This window comes from Oreochromis aureus, linkage group 20 (genome assembly GCF_013358895.1).
Source record: "Oreochromis aureus strain Israel breed Guangdong linkage group 20, ZZ_aureus, whole genome shotgun sequence".
In the NCBI taxonomy this organism is placed as follows: domain Eukaryota; kingdom Metazoa; phylum Chordata; class Actinopteri; order Cichliformes; family Cichlidae; genus Oreochromis; species Oreochromis aureus.
In genome coordinates, this window is record NC_052961.1 from 18589650 (window position 1) to 18614080 (window position 24431).

The following is a 24431-nucleotide window of genomic DNA, read 5'->3' on the forward strand; positions in this document are numbered from 1 at the left end:
TCAATCTCGCTGCTGAGAACAGAATTGCTGTTTAAGATTAAGTCATGATTTATTTTGGATGAAAGCCTCCTTTAATACATTCATACCAATTTGAAATCCATGTGCTGACTTATTCTTTTTACCTGGTGTGTTTTATGTCAGTGAGAGGCGCCGACAAGCTTCACTCTCCAAAGCCTTTCCAGTAATCTTTCTGTGCTCAGCTTATCATTACTGTAATGACAAGGTGCGTCTCTATACACTGGCTCTGTTTGTGTACTCTGTGTGTGTGCACGAGTGTGTGTGCATGTGTGTTCTTCATTACTTGTGACAATTTCTATCTGCTAAAAGAAAAAAATCTGTGAAGACCACACGCTTGTTCTCGTACACATGCAGACAAATAGACCCAAAGACACACAGACATCATCATGACAGCAATTTGTTAATTCAGACAAGAGCAATCTGCACTGATGTGTCTGCCAGAACAAAATGTGTGAGTGTGAGTGTGTGTGGCTGGGTGACTGTACTGAAGGGGTGCAGGCCTGCTTAATACCAGACAGGGGAAACGTTGTAGGTGGTAGAGGAGTTACACATGCACGCCCCTCCTGTGTTACAACCCCAGCAATTTGTGTGTGTGTGTGTGTGTGTGTGTGTGTGTGTGTGTGTGTGTCTTTCCGATGAAGGAAAAGGCTTTATGGATATTTGCAAGGAATTAATAATTTGGAAAGTGGAGACGTGGAGTACATGTGGAGGGCAATGTTCGAAGAGTGGGGTACCGGTGTGGAATTGCAGATGAGGTGGTCCACACATGCACACACATGCATGCACACTGACACACACATACACTGACCCCGCAGATTAGACAATTAGGCCACCAAACACTCTCATTAGCCAGGGGGATAGCGGTGTGGGTGGTGGGAGAAGAACAGGGGAGTAGGAGTAGAGGAGGAAGAGAGGGGGAACTGATGGAAAATGGGGTTGTTTCACAGCTCATTGGAGATGCTCTCCCTGGCCTGCAGTGTCTGCTGTTTCCCTCATGGCTTCCAGATGCTACCATGGACTGCACTGACACAATCAGGCTGTGACTTCTTCCATTAGGCAGTACAGCAGCACTGAGCGCACAACTATTGCAGCCAGCATTTGGATATGGTCATTTGTCAGCAGTGCTCCTATACCTGCATTGCAGTTATTAGTGAGATGCGTATGTGGCCAGGGGATGTTTCATTCACTGCTGGATGAGTAGATGAGTACAATGCGTATATGTATAAGAGGGAGACTCACAAGGACAGGAGGTTGGGTAGGTCCCAAGGAGCATCATCAGGAAGTCTCTCCAGCTGGTTGTTCTGTAGCATCCTGCAAGGCACACATATATTACACAGCTATATGTCATGTCTATACTTGATGAAGTTTTTGTACTAAATGTGTGTGCACATAAGTGAGCGAGAGTGAGAGTGCAACGGGCAGGACAAAAAATTTCATAGTGAGGGAAATCTGACACAAGAAGGAAAGGGCCAGTGAAAGCTTGAAGAGAAGCAGAGAATGAAGGGTAGAGCAAAAGAGAAAGAGAACCTCCCTGGGTGGGCTGCTGATGTCATTCTCAAAAGATTGGAGCAAAAATGGGGAGGAAGTGGGGAGCAAACAATAGACCTCTCTCTTTACTCACCCTCCCTTGCTTTTTCTATCTATCTCACACTATTTCTTCAGTTTTATTGTGACAAGTCTACTTAAACAGGCTCATAAAGCCTCCGGTGTGTCACATAGAATCACCTTCACCAGGAGGTCAAGGTGCCACGGTAGTCTGTCTCTGTGAATGCTTCGTGTCTTGTGTGACAGTAATCTTATATCGTATTTCTACCGTTGAGAAGTGCTTCTTTTTTTTCTCCCCCGCAAGTATGACATAAATTTGATGCCACTAGTGCCGAGTATAATGAAAACATTTCCTTGCGCATGTGTGTTTATTTATTTAGCTGTAAATGAAGGATGAAACATAGCGCATGTAATAGCATAGTTTTTCACATTTATTTATGCAACTTTTCTGGGTTTTTTAATATATTTTCCTGTTTCAAAGAATTTCCCAGTGGGGAGAATTGCTGTTCAACCTCCGCGAGTGTGGTGTGCCTGTGAGAGTCAGCAGGGATCTTGTGGTTAACCTAGACAAGGTCAGCAGTATTTTCATGTCTAACACAGGGAGACCTTCACCATTATGTTAAGGAATTAAATGGATAGTTCAGTTACCGTGAGGTCAAAGAGATCCTCCAAAGTTTTCCTTTTGCGTTGTAGTGTCGAGTGTATATGACATAGTGTATTTCCCACTATCGTTCATTGCGGTTGGCTCGTTCTGTTTCAGTGAGTTTCACAGCACAAGGTGAAAGAAGATCAACTGGTGTGCCTGGTAATTCTCTAGATTCCCTCAAATTACAAACCACAAGTTTGCTAGCTAAGTTTATATTATATGGAATTGCCTCTCTAACTTTTCTCAGCCAAGGTCCAAAAGGAGTTGAGGGGGGTTGCCAATGCTCATGAAAATCTCCTTAAAATCCTTGTCCTGCGCTAACTAGAAATATGGCTGCAACTCATTAGATCCTGCGCTCACAAGTCAAAAGGTACTCTGGGTTTTGTGGCTGCTTTGCACTTTTTTATGATTTAATACTTCACAGCAGCTCTAACAGTTGGTGGCCATGGATCATAAGGCAATGAACACAGTTTGAGAAATGCTAAGAGAACAGCTTTGAATGGAGTTCTTGGTAAATTTTTTGTCACTTTCTGTAATCTCATTGGGTGGTGTGACTGGGAGGTCCCTGCAATACACCTGTAAGGGTATGTGTGTGTCCTCGCAAGTGAAACAGCGCTTGTTTAGAAATAAAGGTGCTGCAAGCAGTGCATGTCTCCCCCAATCTCATAAAATTTAACTGCAGTTAATGATGCATGGCCTGTGTGTTTCATTCAAGGTAGGGCAAGTTCCCTTTCAAAGGATAGAGTGGGATAAACCCACAGTGGCGGTTTCGGGGTGGGGATTAAACCACGGCTGTGGTATAGGTGAGAGGGTGGAGGAAGTTACTTACAGAACTTTGAGGTTGTGTAGACCTTGGAAGGCGAGGCCTGAGATATACCTCAGCTGATTCCCTGAGATACGCCTAAAAGAGAAACAAGGATTTTAAAAAGCAGTAAGCAAAATTATAAAAGCGAAAAATTGAAATACAATCATAGACACAAAAAAAGTTACAAGTCTCAAGAGAAGGGTTTTTTTTAACGTTCATTTACGCACTTTATTCGATACTTTTTGGATTAGGCTGTGATGTGACTTCATCCCAGACTGCTTTGGGGTTATTGTTGGGGCAGTATGCAAATAAGAATTTTCTATTCCCTTCAGTGTGGTTGCTATTGGCCCGAGGCACACCCTGAAACCTTAACCAATCCTGGGAGCTCCGATGAGTGAGTAAAGACTGAATTGAATGAGACTGGGTCAACAAGTGCACCACATAAGTATATGTGTGGATGTGAGTGTGTTTATGTGCGTGCTTGTATAGTAAGGTGTATAATATATGTGTGCGCACAAACACATGTGTGCAGCGAGACATTGCGTGCGCTAATTTCCATGTCCTTGAGGGTAAATCGGGCCTATTCTAAAGGGGCCTTGAGGACAGCGGGGGAGAGAAACCACACGCATTCACACAAGCAATCCAATCAGTTTGTTTATCAAACACAGCACCTAATGGTCATTTGTGAGTGTGTGTATAAGATGTCCAAATAAATAACATTCAGTCCAGCAGAATAACTCTCAAGGTCACAAGCTGGAAGCGCAGTTTAAACACAGATTTGGTCTTCACAACTCAAGACCACCCACATTTATTAAACACACACACAAGAAGTTATAAGTTACTCATTGGAGCCCTCCTCCACCTCACACAGGTGATGTTTGCCTGACATTTCAGCTTAATGCTAAGCAGCCTGCTTCTGGAAAAGTTGTACCAATAGTGCCAGGATACTAAATTATTGATAAAGTTTGCTGTCTGCCTTTCCAAGCCACTAGCATCCAGATGGTAAATGGTCGAGGGCTACCGTCAAACTCCCTCTGACATCTGACACTCATGTCAACATGTCTCTGTTGTATTACTGTGCAGTGGCAAACCACACAGCTCCACCCATGCCTGCCAAATCTCACACTCGGCTCAGTTTATAACTTTTACAGATCTCATATTTATCAACAGAAACACACACATCGGCTCGCTAGAACACAAAGCGAACTGATCACTGTCCAAGCTGTTGTGGTGCCATTTAGTCAAACCACAGTCAAAACTTATTCACGCAGACATAAACAGTGCCACATGAAATCTCAATATAGATTTCCCAAAAATGACAGACGTATGACAGACAGTTATTTTTTTTGAGCATTCAACTCAATGACACTCCCAATATTTATCTGTAATTTCAAGAAAAACTGGTTCAGTTTCCCCTTGATTGAATTTTAATGTCTCTCCAGGGACAATAAATACCATTCTGAGTTTCCGCAGTTGCACAATCTGGTCAACAGGGATATTTTTAGGTCGATTTCCAGAGGTGCATCTAAGTTTCTGAAACAAAAAAAGCCTTCAGTGCCTTGTTTTGGCTAGTCTTCAATATATAATATACTTATTTGTATATGTATGCATTCAAAGGCTTTGCTGTAGCAGCAAGAAAAATAAGTGATTTTTCAATGTGGAAAATGACGGATACCAGTAATTCAACATTTTAGAAAACAAACACTGTAGTTAGGGCAGTGGTATTTTGTGCGCCTCCCACTGCCTGTGCAGCCATTCTCTATTTGCAGCCCAACTGTAGCCAACAGAGCAATAAAGCAGAATCGTGTTTTTCTTGCCGACGTCATTTATCAAATGAATAATTACGTCGATGGCGAGGATGGATACTGAAAAGGGAAAGAAATGCTCAGACGTTCCTGATAGACATCAGCAGAACATCGGCAATTGCCACTGACCAACTGTTTCCATTAAATCAGAGTGTGTATTTATGTGTGTGTAAATGATCGTACGTTTGAGTGAATGTTCCACACTTTGCCTCCTAGTCGTTCCACATCAATCTCCTTCTAATGAAAGGCGTCTTGCTCATGTCAAACCATGGCTCCAACTGTTTCTTCTTTTTTTCTTTCTTTCTTTTAATTTGATTTGAGGATTGTTACAATTGTTCTTGGCCTCTGTGCTGCACAGATAAAAAATTCCACCTCGACTATAAAATGATTCATAGGTAACATAACAGAAGCCGGTGTAGCCGATACGGTGGAGAAGGGTGTTGCTGGTAACAGAGGTGAGACCACCCTCCTATTTGGGCCGATCAGAGAGGGATTCGCTGAAGCACATCCACTGCTGATTATTCTATGTATCATCTCGTTCTATTGCCTCAAAATAATAAACAAGACGACAGATTAAAGACCTCGGGAACAAAGACAGCATCATATTTTGGCACACTATCTCAGGTAGTGATAGTCATAGTGGTAGCAGGACCAGGGTAGGTGATAGGAGTTGATGATGAAAGGGGAGACAGAGGAGATAAACAGGTCTTATCAGCGAGAGGGCGAATTGTGCGTGGGTGTTTTATATAAGTGCTTAGTACACGCATGTATGACGTTTTACAACCTTGGCCCGTCAAAAGAAATGCGAGCAGATGACCTTTGACTTGACATCGGGGTCAACCACTTAACCTGCCATTAACCTCTGAAACTGAGGGAGTAAAATGCAGACACGTGGAGCATCAGCCTTTGAATGTGGTTGCATGTTTGTGGGTAACACATGAACCATTCTGGCAACACTAAGAGGAAAAGCTTGAATTGGTCTATATTAGATAGTCTTGGCTGGGTGGTGCACCTGGAACATCAAGCCAGCCAACGCTTTGACCTCTTAACCCTCCCCCATGTCATATTCCTGGCCTATCAGCAGACAATCTTATCGCCAAGAGAAAGACAAGCAGGGCATCGTTGGCCTCCACTCACCACCTCTCTACTCTTGCATTCGGATTTCATATCTCATATGTGATAGTTGGAGTCAGAGGGCTCCAATATGACTGAATGCAATTAAGAGTGTCAGAAGATAAGACAAGCTAGCACCATATTCCATGCACATTAAGTTAAGATGTATGCCAAAAGAGGCAAAGTCAGCAATGATGGGAAGTCAGATTATTCCACCTGTCAGGCCACTTGAAGTGGTGTCAGTTCACCTCTATAATTACGAGGTGTTAGATAGCTACTGATAATGATAAGGTGAGTAGGAGACGCGACGCAAGTGGCTGATTGTGAAGGAAGTTAAAGGCAAAAGCAGAGTGAAATATGAGATCAGGAGTTACAAACAGGGATGGACTTTGATAATGATGATAGGCTGGGAGCGCTGTCGCCTGCTAAATGTGGTTTTCAGAAAAAAACATCTTCGAGGGCAGTCTCACTCCGAGCCGTCCTCTGGTAGTTCCAAGTTACCGCTTCATGAGAAAATGGCTTTTTTTAGAGCAGAACTTTTAAAAAAGTTGGCATGTCTTTGATATGGCAGGTAGATGAGAAACCAGTTTTGGAGTCTATATCCAAGCATGGGCATTGCTGCCCTCTCATTAATCCACAGACACACAGTCGCCTCTCTTCAAGCTTCGTCTGACTGACAGTTGCGTGCATGTTTTTGTGTTTCAATTAAGAGGGAAATTCACTGATCAAAGTGCTGAATGAAGGCTTAATAAGAGGGATCTGAGATCAATTGAATATGACATAGAAATAAGGACTTAGAGGCAGGGAAAGGGCTGGAGGGAGGGATGATTATGCTCACTTCTTATTATCAATATTAATGGTGCAGTGAATCAAAGGAAGGTTTAGCCCGGTAAGATTAGCTACCTTTGTGAGTTAATTTGATCACCTCATTTTAGGTTCAAAGGGATGAGCTGTTTTTCACTTTGAAGCTACAGAGGTGAGAACTGAGCAAAGAGATAAGAGGTGGGATGACACAATTTGTGTTCAAATGCTTCTTAGAGATAATCTGTACCCTCACCTTCCTGTAGTGTAGCAGAGGATAAATGTTGAAACTCTTGCCATCAACAAATGTGTTTAGTTTGTAAAAATGTGACGCGAGAGCAGAAAAAATGTCAAAGGCAGAGACTACACGGCCTGCAGTGAAGTGAAGTGAAGATGGGGGGACTGTGAAAATGAATTCAGTGGGAGGGAGACGGAGTAAGGGAGGGCAGGCGGCGAGGCAGAGCCCAACATCAAACAATTTATCACTCTACCAGTCACAACACGCCTGTCCCTTGCCTCTCCCTGCTACCAAACAGTTCTCTAAACCCACATCAAAAGCTGTCTCTCTCAGACCAATCATGTTTGTGTTGAGAGCGTTGATTTGTTTTTCTGAGCTTTCTAAGTGTAACACAACCTGTTATCGCTTTGTCTCTTTAAACCATTTCAGACAGAGATTAATATTTTTAAAAAGCACTTTTCCTGCCCTTGAAATGTCACAATCTCCTCAGCACATCTCCTGAAATGGTCAACAGGGCTGAAAAAAAAAATTGGCTTCAGGGAAGGAACATACTCCTTGGAAGAATTACAAAGCAACAAAAAGTCTCCATAAAGTGTCAGAACTTGATAGTTATGCAGACGAAGCAAGATCAATGGGCCTGTAAAACACTGGGAGGGTTGTTCCTGGACAAACACTACAGATGGAGCTGTGTCCAAGGCCCCACTTCAACCCCCACCCCTGCCATTCCCCCCCCACCCGATGCAGGCAAATGTCAGCTTCAGTGCTCAGCATCACCCTGAACTGCGTGGTTTTCGTTATTACGCCAACAGCAATATCTGACCTGTAACGTTTTTACAACAGCAAAAGTTCAGATCAGCAATTCAATAAGCTGCAATAAATCAAAGTCGTCGATTCAATATTCCGGCTTTTAAAGTGTCACATAATTTCACTTCGTTCTGCTCTTCGGACACAGTTGGACGGCAACTCAAAGGAAATGTAGCGGCCGCCCGGCTAACCTTTTTACTTTCATCATCGTTAGCTCATGCCTCACAGGCTGCAGCTGCGCAAATTAGCAAAGAAAACAGCAGACTGTTCAAACACCCGACGCAGACACACACATGCGCACACACAAAGTTTGCAGGATTCAGAGGTAAAATAATCACGTGAATCCTGACATACAAGCATAAGCCCCCTTGAACTCAAACACACTACACTCTTACGCACACATTCACGCCCTGAGGGCAAGTCTGTAGGCAGCTTTTGTCAAACTGAGACTTAGCGGAATTCTGCTGAGTGGTTTGAGTAGTCAGATCCGATATCGGCGAGGTTGACTGAGAATGTGTTCAAAAAAGTTTTGCAAACTCGCTGCGCCTTGTATTCTTTTAACAGCCCTGTGAGACTGAAACCAATACTACTTCTTTTTTACCTTGAAAGCGCCGGCCAAATTTCCTCTGCAGCACATGGTATGGTAGTCGAAAAAATTTAGAGTTCTTATAGTCTAACATATTGTTTATTTAGTTTCATTTTATCAAATAAAGCTATATTTATTACCAGCCAAGAGAATCCATACTTCATTCTATGGGGGGACAAAAGGTGGAAATCTTTGTGCATTATTTGTTGTTCTGGGGCTATCCTAAAAGTCTCCCATAGTGTGTGTTTATCTTGGCAAGGACACGTGTCTACGAGCGTACTGTTCCTGCTGATCTGTCCAGCTGAACCGAATTCAAGGAGGGCAAGAAAGCAGAGGCTTGGATGCCGAGCACAGAACCTGTGCTTTAAAGACCATATATTTGATCTCTGAGTGAATATCAGGTTTGCCTCGGCTCTCCCTTTTGTGCAGCCATCCCAGGATATACTAGCATATTGCTTCAGGCACTTTCTTGGTAGGGGAGATCAGAGGCGGGCCAGAATCATCAACCCCATCTCTGGCGTCTGTGGATATCATCGGTTCAAGGAATTACTGGTTCTTGTCATGGATGAGTTGTGACAGTGCAGGTTCATTAAGTGAGCGTGAGTTGAATTATTGTGCACTCACAGTTCTGATAACAGGTGCAGTCGGTGGAAGGCCCTGGGCTGGATCTCGCTGATGTTGTTCATGCTCAGATCCCTAGAGAGAGAGAAACGGGGAAAATCAAAGAGTCAGTCAATGCGTGCCTTTTTAATGTTCTTTGAAAACGCTCAGAGATGTAAAATTATAAATGTTTTGAATGCCTTTTTCATATGGAAATCAATCCTCGCGAGCAGGGAGTAGTACACAGAGAGAGGTTACAGGGTTAGGTAGAGAGGTTGGAGAACTAAAGGGAGGAGAGGGAGATGCAGAGGAGAATTTTCCCCAATGAATCATTGTTGGGCAGCTGTAATTTCCTCCTCGTCCCAGTGAGTCCTTCTCTTTTCCAGATGTCTCACTCTACTTTCTCTCAGATCTGACCCCTCGGTCCCCCCTTCCTATCTATCTCGTTCTCCTTCCCCTTCCCAGTCTCTTGGCTTCTTTCTTCTTCCTCAGGTTTCTCCTGAGACCACCTCCTTCCCCCTTTGTTCATTGCTTTAACACAGGCACACTCCATTTCTTTGATTCTTTGACACACACTCTGACGTGAGAGGGTGTGTTGAGGGGTGAGTGTTGATACAGCTGCGTTGCGGTGAAAGAGGGAGAGGTGAAGGATGCTCAGACTCATGCGTGCACACACACACACACACACATTAAACACACACACTTTTTCACATCTTTTTTTAACACTCGGAGACAGCTTATGTGTCAGCCTCTGGTAGAAAACATGTATAACCTTTTAACTCGGTCATGTAAGGTCATCTCTTTGATTAGCACAGGGAAAGCAAGAAGGTTTTACATCACCTCTTCTTTGCTTTCACAGCCCTTGGGATCTTGCATGACTCTTCAGGAGTGAGGCTTGAATTTGCGTGTGTCTCTGTGCGTGTGTGTGTGTATGACACTAACCATTGCTCATAAAGCCAGACCACCAGGCTAGCGAGTGTAAACTGTGCTCTCAGAAGCCCTTTGCAGTTGGGAGTTTTGACACACTGCCTGTTTGTTTGTCAAGTCAGCCAAGCTGACAGGGGGGCTGGATGGATCTGTCCTCAGGCGTGATCTATATCCAACTTCAGGGAGATGTGGAAAAAAACTGTGCTTGGTTAAAAAATGTGGGTATTTGAGTGGCCTGTCATAATTAGCAGATGAGTCAAATTCAGTATAACAAAATTTTGGTACACCATCAAGGATAACACACAACACAAGCTCCATGTGTCACGTGTAATGAGGGGGTGTGTTCTTACCAAGCGATGAGCTTGCAACATTAGCAGGGTGTCATGAAACTTTGCAGGTCAGATCATTACAGAGCCGTTTCTACGGCATCTGCTGACAATTAATATTTTCATAAGAAAGTATAATAAAGGCACTGTCACAAATGTAACCTCTCGGGGGGTCTGACAGCAGACAGAGGTGTTCAAGGTGTTATTCAAGGACCTTCCAGTGTGAATATTTTCAGTCATAAGATTAATGGCATTCTGTAGGGATTTCAATATTTTGGTTTCACTGTTGCATTGATGTTACTGACCTAATCTTAGTAGTTACTTGTCTTTCACGCTTATAAAAGAATGAGCATGGCCCTGTGTTGTTGGAATGTTTTACTGCTTGTTTGGTATGCTTGGTAATGCATACTGACAGCTCAAAGTAATGTACCCTAAGGTAGCACTCGGCCTATAAAGGAGGATAAAAAGGAGACTTCAAGCTAAAGTAAATAATGCGGGTATGAAAACATTCAATAATGGTTTGTCAAATGTTTACAGAGGAATAGGATATTTATTCATGTTTGTGTAATCTAAACTGTGTTTGCTTATAATGAAAACCGGGCACCTGTAAATACAAGGCTAGTCCAAGGCTGCATACCTCCAGCAAGAGTGAGAATTTCCCCCATCACGGATCCAGAAGTAAATCAGGCTCTAGATTAATCATATACAAATATATATATGATACACTATGTCACTATGTTTCCCCTTTTTTTTAATCTATTTGTGAAGATGGATATAAAGATGAACTCTCTTATGTTTTTTAGTAGTATAAAAGCCTTCCAAAAATGTCCTGGATCCAGATTTAGACTTCCAGATCAACTCCAAAAGTTAATCATTACGAGCTGAGCCAAATGCAAATCCATCCGTAACATTTTGAGTAATCCTTTTGATAAACAGACTGACAAACTAAACCAGTCACATAACCTCCATGGTAGGAGGGATGGGGGTAAATATGGTGCCATTTCATGTTTACTGGATCACTTATTCAATCTTCAGTTTTTATTAAAAAAGTCAGAATAACAAATAAAAGACTAAAGAAATGAGCAAACAAATTACTGCATACAGTAAACACAACGTGTGAGTGCCAATGAGGTTTTTAATATAACACAGGTTGTCTGTAATCCAGTCCTAGGCTCCTTGATCATAGTGTTACCAACAGTAGACCAAGACAGATCATACCAACTGTGATGATGAGCGAGATGATGGTCTTAGAAATCCTGTGGCTTAGAGTAGCTACCCTTCCTTAGGGATCAACCAACTTTCAATCATTGATTTAACTATAAGTCATATAAACAGTTCTTGAAAAGTGAACTGGAAGAAGGTTTGTGAAAAGGTTAGTAATCTTAAGCCTGTCAGCAAACCCACCCAAAAAAATACAAACCAAGAAAAGAAGGGTTAGAGAATGATTTAGTCAAAGCTTAGGTGTAAATGCCATTGAAATGTTGCAGTGAAGGAGGAGGGTTCTAAATATCCACTACGCAAAAAAACTTCAAAGATATTGAAAATGAAGGAATTTTGCACCGACAGGCCGACCGCTGTGCAAAAGACATGCAAGAATTTTGAGACATTTGCAAAACTTTTACTCCCTTACTCAAACTTTTCAGTCATGTTCACTTCCCTTCATGAACATATTCTTTTGTTAGTCTTGTGTTTTTGTTTGTGCGTGGCTGCTGAGCAAAGAAGTGGACTCAGAGTTGAGACGCGCCACTAAAAGAGTGACTGAGAATCTGTGAGTGATTAGGAGAAATGAGAGATCCATACCTCAGTGACATGGCATATAGGTGATGTTTAGCTTGACACAATGGTGTCTTAAAAGATGCTTTCCACTGATCTACACAGCGAAACTGTTGATAGCTTTGTCAAAAAACATTCTTAAAAGGTCATTTTCCTATTAGTGTTTTCCAAATATGCCAAATTTCAACGTCGGACGTCAGCTTTTCAGGATATTTCAGAAAAGCCAACAGTTTCCATAAGATGACTGCCACGTGACTTTTCTTTGACACAGTATCTGCTCAGTAATTCTGAAATAAATACAACTATAATACATTACTGCTTGATTAGAGTCTGAAGTCAATATAAGTGACAGCAAAGTTGCCATGGAGATGGCACAGCAAGTAAGCAGTAACACAGTAATCAAGACTGGGTGACATCACGTATGACACAGGAAGCGCAGGGGAGGGGGCGCGTGAACAAGACACATGCACACTTTAATCCGATTCATCGTCTGTGCGCTAATATTCTGCAGAGGGAGAATATTTATTGGGACATTGTGGAGGGATTGTTAAAGGGGAGCAACACGCAGACATGCAGACATGCAGACATGCACACCCAGCTTCTGGGGATGCGCCCACAGATGGAGACAACTCTACGTTATCTGGTCCTGATTAAAGAAGCCATAAACAAACGTTGTGTGAAGTCCATAACAGCGGCCTTGTTCAGACAGAATAAACACACAGCAATGGAGAGAGAAAATGTTTAAAAATAAAGACACACACACTGGTGAGTCATGGGGAAAAGGTTGAATGCAGCTCGGCTCGCCTGCGCTCTCCAACAAGCTCGTTTGGGAAGCCGGAGAAAGAGCGAGAGAGAGACATTTCTGCAGTGCAGGCCAAGGCCTCCGCTGACAACTTGACGTATCGTTGGAAGGCACTGTGCTATGGCTTGTTTTTAAAATCAAATAACAGCTGTGGCTTTTTTAAACCATGATAATTATGATTGATGACTACCACATGTGCATTGTGTCGGCTGGCGCTGTGACGTGCAGATATTTTCAGCGCAAGTAAACGGCCGCAAAAGTAATGAGAAAGACAGCGTTCAGAAGATTTTGCAGGCTATGGGAGTTTCACAATTAGAACTGTCCCCGTTTTATTGGCATCTCTAATGTGTGTGTGCACACGCATGTGTGTGTGTGCTCTGTGAAAGAGAGGGAAAAGTCTGTGTATCAGTATCTGCGTCTATGTGCGCAGGACAATATTATTTCCATTTATAGGTGGCTGCGGTGTGTGTGGTGAGATGTCTGTCGCTCATTTTCACACCCCTATTGTTTTCCATTGAGCCTGCACATGTGGTGGGTGCAGGCCCTGGTTGCACTTTCACCACATCATACATGGACTCTGCTGGGACCTAGAAAGGGATTGCTGTGAGAGCGTTTGAGTGTGTGCGTGTGTGTGTGTTGGGGGGATAGAGTGGAGGTTTCTTTTCTTCATTTTTCATGTGAGTATTCAGCAGGGAAACGTTCTGCCCTATCTTGGCCATCACGGCGTCAGAAAACAGCCTGATATTGCTCGCAGGAAAACACATCTTTCAACTGACAGAGGCGCACAGGCCATTGCCTTTCCTTAGAACTCCTCCTGTTGCTGACTGACGAACTAAAGATTCCTCAGCGGCGCTGGGACGCATGCAGGAAGGAGGACGCGGAGACGCGCGCTCATCTGCAAACACACCCACAAAACGCACTTCTTCTTTTTTTATAACAGTTCTTTTTATCTCCTTTTTCTCTGACAAAGCCCTTGTGATCTCTTCCTGTCTTCCCCCGGGGTGGGAAGCAGACGTGGATCTTCATGTGCACAGATGTGTGCATTTTTGCGTGTTTAAGCACGGTAACGTGTGGAACTGAGAAGGGAAAAGAAACTGATAAAATTTTCCATTTCTATTTCTGCATCGTTCCGCAGTTTGCAGACACACAATGTTCTCGGACTGATGTGTGTACGTGTAGGCTCGTCTGTGTGTGACTATAAGGGAGGAGGGATTGGCATCGGAAGAAAGGTAAAGCACTATCTGACTGCTTTGTGCTGTGATTGATAGAGTAACCATGGCAAGTCGCATGTCTTAAGGGAGGAACGGAAGCATGAAGAAGCAGGGGTACATTTCCATTCATCGGCCCTGGCCCTTTCAGTCCCTCCCTCTCTCTCTCTTTCTCTCCTATGCCGCTCTATCCCTCACACTCGCTCTTTCTCTCCCCATCGCTGTTTCAAATTTCAGCTCGAGCATGAGGTTACACTGTCCTGTAGCTAGAATAATGTGATTTATCATATTTCCACTTCGCCGTCAACAGAACTACTGAAGTATGTTATCGGCTCTGTGATCAAAGGCGGCGTGTGTGGGGGGGTGTGAATGTGCCCCTAGCCCCACTGTAACCAATTTCAAACTGGAAGCATTTCTGACAAAAGGCTGGTGATTTAGCGCAGCAAAACAACTCGCCACATCATATGAAAAATGCCATTGTTTATTTTTAGGAACATAGACACCCACGCTACAGCCACAGGCACTCACACATACTCCAGGTGTGGGTTTTTTGTTGTTGTTGTTTTTGTGAGGAGGGTGATGGACCACCCTGGTGAGTGAATATACCCTTAGACCAGGGCAGATATGATCAGTAGTCAGGTGCCTGTTTCTGGAAACATTGCTAAAATGTTTCAGTGAGAGAAAGAGAGCGTAAGCAGGGGGGGTGATATGATATGATGCATTTCACGTTGAGGCCATAGATCCCCCTGCCCCAACCTCAAAAACAAAAGAAAGGGAAACCTGTATGAAAAGACTTGTGGCATGCTACTACTACTAAACCCTAAAATTGAATACAAAATATTGAGAGATCTTTCACCTCCCAAAAAATCAGTTTAACCAGAGCCACACCATCATTATTTGTGCTTTCATCTCTTCCCGTTTGAATCATTCTAACAGTCTTTTTACTTGTTACAACAAAACTGCTTTGGATCGCCTTCAGGCTGCAGCAACAGAAGATCGCATATCACTCCAGTTTTGCCTTCTCTTCAGTGGTTGCCAGGAAATTTTAGGTTTCACTTTAAAATGTATTTTTAACTTTTATGACCCTCCATGGTAAAGTTCCCCAGGATATCGCTGACCTGCTGAAACCTCATTCTTCTTCCCGAGCTCTTGGTTCTTCAGGTCAGAGGTCGCTACTGGTCCCATGTGCTCGGTTCAGAACTCGTGGGGAGTCCACCGACTCTTAAAAAGTGGCTGAAGTCAAGCTTTTAATTAGTTTGTTGTTTTATGTTGTATTTGATTGTTTTACATTGTTTTCATATAGTTTTGCCTCTTGTTTTATTGTGAATCACTTTGTGATTTTTATCTGTGAACAGTGCTATATAAATAAATTTTACCGACTTACACTCTGTGGTGTTTGCTTCGTTCTCACTTCCTTTTCTAGTCTGTCTCTCTTTCTTTTTTGCCTCCCTGCCCTCTCCCTCTCCCTCGCTCAGGTGGAAGTTTTTAGCAAACAAACAGCCAATAATGGCAGTAAGCACTGCACCTTTGAAGGTGGCTTATATGTGAGGAACATTAGAGTAACAGAACCTTAGTGGAAATCAACAACCTAGAGTTCTGCCCTGAGGGCAGGAGTTGTGCATTAGGGCTGCTTGAGCCACACCTTGGCTGTCTTTTACAGCGATTAGGACTGTAATGTCTTCAGTTAGATTCAGTCTGATCCTCTCCGCTTAGTTCTTTGAAACAGTTAAGGCACGATGAAAGAGGATCTTTTATTCCACACAATGCAACTGGTAGTCAGTGCTTGGGCGCCGCCTTAAAGAGGGTCTAAATAGTTGTGTGCATTAGTGTGTGAGTGTGTGTGTATGTGTGTATTGTATGCAAGGGTGAGGTCTAAGTGTGTTTGCTTTTTTTCTGTCTGAATAGACTGACTGCTTTGGCATTCAGTTTCTCTCCCGGTCACACAGGAGGTTGCACACACACACACACACACACACACACACACACACACACACACACACACACACACACACACACACACACACACACACACACACACACACACACACACACACACACACACACACACACACACACACTCACAAGAGTCAGGAAGGAGGGTACAATGCTGTCCTCCCCTCCTCCTTTCTCTAAAGATGTGTTTTTTCTCCCTCTCTCCCAGACTTCCTGGGAGGGGTACACTACCCTTTGTGTCCGAAGGCACTCTCTTTTTATCTTTCCCTCTCTTATTCACTCATTCACGGGGGACAAAGAGCGAGAGGGCGAGGAGAAGTTTTTCACCTGGATGAGGAGGGCCATGGGGAGGACTCTGCAACAAAAGTGCAGAGAAACAGAGAAGGAGGGATGAAGAGAAAAGAGGAGATAATGAGACGGAAAAGGGAGATGCTTCTGTGTGTTGTGCTCTTTTCTGCTTGCTGCGGTTAAGAGGAGAATGACAGGCGGATGTCTGGGTGGAGAGAGTAGCTGTTTAGTCTGAGGCCATGTCATGGGAAACATACTCGTGCCCTCTGGGACTTCATTCAACCCCTGGTATACTGCACACGCACATAAACACGTGCGCATACACACTTCATGTGTGCTACTTGTCCTCCCACACACACACACACACACACATACCCTGTCATGAGATGGAGGGGGGTGAAAGGTCAAGCACTTCAGTAATGGAACAGGAAGTGTTGGAACAGTCGGCGCTACACAACATACAACTGCCTCCAACATGTGGACAGGAATGACAGGCAGCTGTTGTGGGTAGGCCATAGCTTTGGAAGGCAGGAAGGCATTCATAGCCCTCCCCGTACTCCACTAATGTGTTGTTTTGACATGTATATTTTGTCTAGTTTTCATGCGTGTTTGTCACATGATATTTGCTATGCATTTTTTTTCAAAGCTTTTGCAGTATTAAAAGACAATAGCATGCCAATGAACTCTTAAAAAAAATGGTAAAGATGTGTGGAAAAGGGTAACAAATTTTATCGCTTCCTGAATGGGTATCTCTTACAGAGGTGTCCTTCCCCCCCCCCTTCTGCATTCTGATTCAAGGCAGATTCGCAGCAGCGGACACAACAGTAAATGAAACCCGATGAGTATTAGTGTCAGGCTCTATTATGACTTCATTTGGTTGAATGGCAGAAACAGGAGGACACTGGATCTAGTTAGAAGGCTGCTCAAATCCACTGCTGGCTCAAAAAGCTCCTTTACTGTTGCGCTCACAGATCCATCAGGTCATCTGCTCCATATATTAAAGAGTACCCACGGATAACATCTAGAACTCAACTTAGATCAGCGCTTGATGAAATCTTACCCCACACCGATGAAGACATGTGGCTGCTGTTGGTTTAAAGAGATTTAGTTTGGCCTCTTGCCATTCATGTAAAAAGTCCAGATTTCCTTTTTTGCTTCTCAGATATGTAATCGAGACTTGAGTAAGTCTGACAGAATTCCCCCCTCCCCTCTTCACAGCAGATGGAAAATTCACCTGTGAAGTCCAGGCTTAGGAAGAATAATGATGTAGTCTTACCAATAATTATGCAATCCTAGTGAGCTCACTGCTGTTTCTGCATTCAGATCAGTCAAACTAACCCTCAAATATTACACGTCCTGAGAAAAGATTTCATCGTTCTTTATCTCCCCCCATCATTAATCTCTCAAACTTCTGTTTTCTACATCCCTGCTTTAATTTCTTGTACATTCTTGTGCAATATCCCCCTTTGGCTATGCTACTGTATTTGTGTTTGTGAGCGTGTGTGTGTGTGTGTGCGCACATTTACATGTGTCTGTAAAAGCTGCTTTGTTCCCTTTAGCTAATACTCCAGGCTACCATTCAACCTTATCCCAGCTAGCACTGTAGTGACATCTCTGCTCTGTGAGATTCTTTGATGCATTAACCATCATTAAGTGAGTATGTGCGTGCGCGCCACTATTGCTGCCTGTGTGTTTCCTTATGTGCAATGCGCACATGGAGGGTCTTGTGAGTACGTGCAAATGTGTGTGTGTGTGTGTGTGTATGTTGTTTGAAAGGGCATTAAGTATCATTAGCTCTTACTAGTCATCACCTGCACACTGCCAGCCCCACATGAGCCACTTTGCTCTGCAGGTCTGGCCAGAGATCACAAAGATAGGCAGACAGAGACAGACGGACCCATGTTGAGGTATCAGGGGAACTTTGAGAGATATGTCATGCACACTCTGCTGTCAGCACTCATGTAAACATTCTCCCCCATGTCTCGTCACAGGATCTATTATTTTAGTTTCCTATTAAATAAAAAACAAAGTTACAAACTTTTTTATGGGGGTTAGAAAAATTGTTTAAAAAATGTAAAAAATAAAAATAAATCCAACTTTCTGCACAATCAATTTGAGCATTTTTTACTCTAGCACATAATCAGGTTATCTTAGATGTTTTAATCAGAAAAACACAGCTTTTGCTTCTTAAAATAGCCATTACATTTGTAGTTTGTGATAGGCTTATCTAAAAAGTGGGCATTTCCTGTGAGCTGTTGTAACTGCATCTTCATGCAGAAGTATAAAATCCTGTTTGAAATTCTTGTATTTTTAGGCAATAAACAGCTTCAAAATGTCTCATCAAATGCACATATGCCACATTCAGACACATAGATCCACATATGCATGGACATGCACTTGGACAGTTGGTGACATTCGGCGTGCCCTGTCCCAGGACAGGACAATGCCTTCTCTGTAGTGGAAAAGAGAGGGCTAGTGCACTTGCACAGTTTCATGCACATACAGTACAGACAGACGCTCACGCACACACACACACACACATGCACATGCACACAAACAAATATTCCCATGGATTCCCTGAGCTGGAAAGAATAGGAATCTGGGCCATGCAGCCAATCTGAATTCTCTCAGTCAGAAGCAGGCCTTCACCCCACGACCGCTCATCACAGGGAGAACATTCCTAGCGCCCCGTGTCATACTTGCGTCACACTGCCATCACACGAAAAACACAGATTTACATATTCAGTCAGTGGGCATTGGTTGAACACCAACAAGGGCCAAACAGTTTAATTCAGTCCCCATAAGCCCATCATGTGCAGGCTCTTATACACATAAACTACAAAAACCTCCTCCACTTTGCTTTTCTGCTCTCTGCCTCCTCCACCCTAGTTCCCTTCAAGATCTTGTGTCGTGATTGCTTTCTACTTTTTTCTAAAGGACAGGATGCGGAGCGGTAGAGCACACTGTGGCCTCTGTGTCTTCTTTGCTTGCTGTTCCTGAGGGAATTGCCATTGTTTCCATTGTTTTTCTGTACCTGCCTACCTACCGTCTGTCCCTGAGCAGCGTTTAAAAGCCTCCCGGGTCGTTCTCAGGAAACCACAAACCAGTGCAGTTCCTTCACCCTTCTGGCATAAATATCACTTAGCAATCGGAAGTGGCTTTTTTCAGCCAGTGTTCGTTGCATGAGCTCCAGGGAATCTACTGTAGGAGAGCGCAGAGTTAACACTTTGACGGTTTGAGTTGAGGAGAGGACAAAGGAGTTAATGAAGGATGTAGAGCGTGAAAAGAAGGAAACTATGGTGCAGTTGATTTCTTCCTCTGTACAACTCTCTGATCACCATTGACAGCTGTTTGGCTTGTAGTCTAAACAGCTCCTCCCCAACTGACATGCACATTAACACCTTGAAGAAAAAAAATGAAATGACACCATCTGAGTACACACCCTGTGCTGTTCTTATTCCGCTGCCCTAAGGTGTATCCATTGCTAGGTTTTTTTCTATCAATCACTGCACAGGGATCACACATTTGCACTGCGTGAGCAGATCGACACCTGTTCTGCAGATGAATAGGTTGGGGGGGGGGGCAGGAGAATGGCCTAAATGAGGTAGGAGGGGAGTGTAGTTGAGGCAGGGTGCTACCGTAGATGTCTGGAGCCAGGACACTGATGCTGGAGCTGATATCTTCTCTATGAGGACCCTCCACTCTTTGTATACACACACTCAAGCACACACACACTGTTCTCTTTTTTCTTCTATGCTGCTCTTTTTTTTTTCAAATGCTCCTCTCTCTCCGTCAAATACATTTTCTGTTTTCTCTCTTTTTCTTGCAGACATGATGTTTACAGTGTGAGCCCCGGTCACTCACGATAGGAATCATTCCATCAACATAATGGCTAAATGACACGCACACGACTGCTACTGCCACGGTCACCACACAGGGGCAGGATGTTGTCCCCTGTATGCATATATATAGAATGTGTGTGTGTGTGTGCGTGTGTGTTTCTGTGTGATTTTTATTTATTTATTTTTTTGCCCCTGCTTAAGCAGAGTGTTCAAAGCTGTCCAATGCACATTTATTTCTGTGGCACCAATTGGTTCCCTTTTAATCATATTTTTATCTCTCCATTATTCTTAGATTCTTGCTTCACCTCCACTGGCTAGAAAAAAATCCCCTTTGCAATCTGGGTGGTCTTTACACACATACTCACACTCACACACACACACACACACACACAGAAACGCGTGTGCACATGCAGGCGTGCTCACACACTCCTCGGTTTTCCTCTGTCTGGTAATGCGCTAGCTGTGGTTTCCTGGCCCCAGCCAAAACACTGTTAGAAGTTCACCGCACTTACCGCTACCACTAGGCATCACCTAAATGCTTCTCAACTCCGGTCCAACCCCAGACCCAAATACACTCTTTTCCACTTACGCTCACACTGTTCAAGTAAGTGGGAGACGTGTAAACATGCGCACCTGACAACCGTAGAAACAGTAAGTATAGAAATATTAGAGAGTCTATCTACCGGATATCATATTAAACAGATAACGAGGGCATTAAGTATTTTCAGGATGACAAAAAAGCATTGCTTTAACTGTGTATAAGTCTAAGGGTGACAACTAACTAATTCACTTGCTCCTAGCTAAGATTTGTGATAGTCACACTACTTACCATCCTTTTTGGCCATTTGACTTGTTTGCTGCTACACATTAAACCGCACAGGTCTCCAAACTACCGTACATGGTGTTCTCGCACTCAGCACACATCCACACACACTCACAGAGACAAGCACCCCGGGGCACTGCCTTTCCTTCCTAATGCGATATCAAAGAGAAGGTCTTTCAAATCATCTCACATGACAGCTCATTTCAAGCATTGCCCACGGAAACAATTACTGCCATAAATCTCTACCCACTCCGCTGCTAGCAGCTCCAAGCGCCTTTGCCTCCCAGTGGCAAAATTCTCTTGCAGAGTCAACCTGTAGTCGCCTCGGTGTTATGATTTAAAAAAGAGAGAGAGAAATGTCCCTGATTACGACTTAATTATGTTTATGCCTATATGCAGTGGGGTCGTCCAAGTGTGCAAATAAACACTTGAAAATCGAGTGAATCATGCATCGCCTGGCTTCTCCTCTCAAGTCGCTATAGCATGTGCATTTCGGCTCACTTTGAAGAGCTCTCCGATGACATGGCCGAATGATGTCATATACTTTCACAGAGTTGTGTGGATGTGGTTTATAATGTGGACTGTTCCCAAGCAAATCCCTGTGACCTCGGCAGCCTACAGTATGTGCTTGGAGGCTAATCCAGGGTACACGTCGCAGCGGGGCGTGCTGGACCGTTCTGCAGATCCTGATGGGGATTGGACCGGCTCACCGCTGTTGTAACCTTTTATACTCGAGGATGAAATGAGAAACTCCAGCCTGCTGTGCTGGCTGCAATCGTTTTCAGTGCAGTATCTGAGTTTGGGAGAAGCTTGTTGTTTTGTTTGTGTTTGAAGAAGGAAAAATTTCATGTGCATTCTCCTGATTCGTTGTGGCATCTCTCCTGCCGTCCCACATTCCATCTTCTCTCTCTCCTCTACAACTAATGTGTGTGACTGTGTGTGGGCGTGTGCGGTTGGTCACTGAGTTTATTTATCTTATTCTAAATCAGCCCTCAAACTCACTAATTGGTACAGTTCCACCGTTAGGGAACGAGGGGAAATGAACAATTAAGCTTGTGTTTGTAGGAAATGATGTGTGTTTGTGTGTAGATCTGTATGTTTGTGTGTGGCTTGGGCGCAGCACTTAAGATGAGCGCAGATCTCCACCGAGGGAGTCTCATGTCATCATTGTTTTTACTTTAGAGGAGGACTGAGAGGCTCAACGCGCTCCCTTTAAGATCAAGCCTGCCTTGGGTGTGTACGTGTGCTGACTTAGCTGTGTGACATGCAACCATTGTTAGGCCAAAAGCCTGATGTTCTCATAGGTAGAGCGATTCCTGGACGCAGTAAGAGACCATATTTCACCACCATAAACTCTAAATGTGTTTTAACTTTCAAAAGAGCACAGTGAGATTTGGCCATCACAGGCTCCCATGACAGCACAAGAGGCGAGCATCATTCAGCCGGAGTTCTTTTATGCACCTCTCTTAAAGTCGTTTGCTACATAAACTGTTGATCTTTCTCCCCTCCTCCTGAATTCTGCTCCTCTGCTCTCAAAATGCTTGCAGAGCCCCTAGTGAGAGCTGCTCTATCACGCCCTGTTTCCTGGATTTGACTTCTATCACTTTAGTATCAGTTATCACAAAGTGTCTGTAATCTGTCCTCTGAGGTCTTACGCAGTAAAGCAGTTTGAAAGATCTGGCTTTAAGCCACGACAGGGTGGTGTATGAAACTATCTTTTACATAATATTATGTCTAGAGCTTCTTATTACCCTTAAAGTGGCTGGCAATTACATTTTTCATTGTATTTACAGCATCTGCCATGCGCTCTAGCCAATGTATACAAAGTACATTTAAAAATGATACTGTTCTTCGGTGTTTGGAAATGAAGTCTCACAAAAGAGTTATTTCATCAAGATATTTTTTTGAAAAAACATAATTAAGTGACCCTTTCCTGCACATGTTTCTGCTCTTTTCATCTACTTTGCCATTGTGCTTTTATTGCAACACAGTGTGACACAGAGTAGCGGCAAAGCTGACTGCTAAGCCTTTTACACGTTTGGACATCTGTGTTCAAACCCTTCTTGATTCACGCGCACACAAAAACATGCTTGTGTCAAGTGCTTGCAGCTCCACACACATGCATGTGTACACACAAACACACACGTGTGCACACAGACACACAGTCTCTCTCGTGGCATGTCTCCAGTTGGAGCTCAGAAACCTGACACTGAAAGTGGTCCAGTTATTTTGCCATAGTGGCCAGCACACACGCTCTCTCTCGCTCCCTTGCGTACACATGTTCCCGCCTGTCCATTTTTATCTACATGTGGGCTATGCCAGTGCTTCACATCCAGCCAACTGTTGCCCACTGCTCTATTTTTACAAAATGATGGAATACCAGCCACATCTCGGCAGCATTAATTCATTTTTCAAACAACACTGAAACAAATGGGTACTCGACCAAGATGAGTGAGAGGAGGATTGAAGATCAAGGTTAGGACTCAAATCACAAGAAAGATGATTAGTGAGGTCAAGGAAACACAGGGTGAAAAGCTTAAAGGGATTAATAATAAAACAGCCGGAGAGTCCTTTGTTGTTGTAACAGTGATGTGTTACTCACAGGTATGTGGTCAGCGGGCTGAGGTTGGCTGGCACAGATGATAGTCCCATCTCTGAGCAGTCAACCATGATAAAGATCCCGTCTTCTTCACAGTGGCACGGAGATGGGCACATTGTTGCCGCTGTACCCTGTCTGTCCTGGATCCGTCCGTACCCCCACGCTCCGGGGGCGGACCCCCAGACTCCTCCGGCCACACAGAGAAACAGAACCACAAGAGGCATGTCTGACTGACCACCTGTCTGCATCTACACCTGTGGAGTTCCCCGACTTGTCTCACTCTCTTTCTAAGATGCAGCGCTGATAAATGAGGAGTTTCTTGTCTTCTAAATACTCCCGTTGCTCTTCTAATGCCCCTTCCTATCCTTTTCTTCACTGCAGGTTGTCCACACTGTAAATCTGTCCTGTCAAGACACTGACCTATTCATCTCTGTTTATTTACCTATCTCTCTGTCACTACTTCAGTCCCATTGGCTCAACTTTATCTAATTCCTTTTCCCTCTTGTCTGTCTTTCCTCTGAATCTGGCCTTGCCTTTTTACTGTCTTTCTTCCCCTCTGTCTTTCTCTCCTTGTATATATGTCTCTCCCTCTCTCTTTCTCTCCTTGTATGTATCTCTTGCTCTCTCTGTCTCTCTCTCCTTACCTATTGTAGAAGGAGCGCATGAGTTGTGAATGAGCTACGCTCATTGGCCCACAATTTAGGGATGGGCTGGAGCATCTCCGGAAAGTGGGAGGGACCCGCGATTCTCAAACTCTTCCCTCTCGTTCTCCCTCTCTTCCCTTTCCCATTCTTTACTTAGGCTAGAAGTCTGAAGAGAAAGGGTGAGTGTGCAGTTTGAAGAAGGGAAAAGGGAAGAACGAGGTAATTGCAATACAGTGCAGTACAGTGGTGTGTGACAAGATTGATTGTGAGGACTTATAAAGCCCT

At 43.8% G+C, this 24431-nt stretch overlaps 1 protein-coding gene across 1 annotated transcript in view; it reads right to left on the reverse strand.

Annotated features, from left to right (window-relative positions):
* LOC116330788 (leucine-rich repeat-containing G-protein coupled receptor 6) overlaps positions 1-24142 on the reverse strand; it is a 37495-nt gene extending 13353 nt beyond the window's left edge. The window contains exons 1-4 of the mRNA XM_031753227.2: positions 23506-24142; positions 8986-9057; positions 3039-3110; positions 1258-1329 (exon numbers count right to left, since the gene is read on the reverse strand). Of these exons, the coding sequence (XP_031609087.1) occupies positions 1258-1329; positions 3039-3110; positions 8986-9057; positions 23506-23750 (461 nt within the window). The 5' untranslated portion in view covers positions 23751-24142. The remainder of the gene's footprint in view (positions 1-1257; positions 1330-3038; positions 3111-8985; positions 9058-23505) is intronic.
* Between the last annotated feature and the right edge of the window lie 289 nt (positions 24143-24431).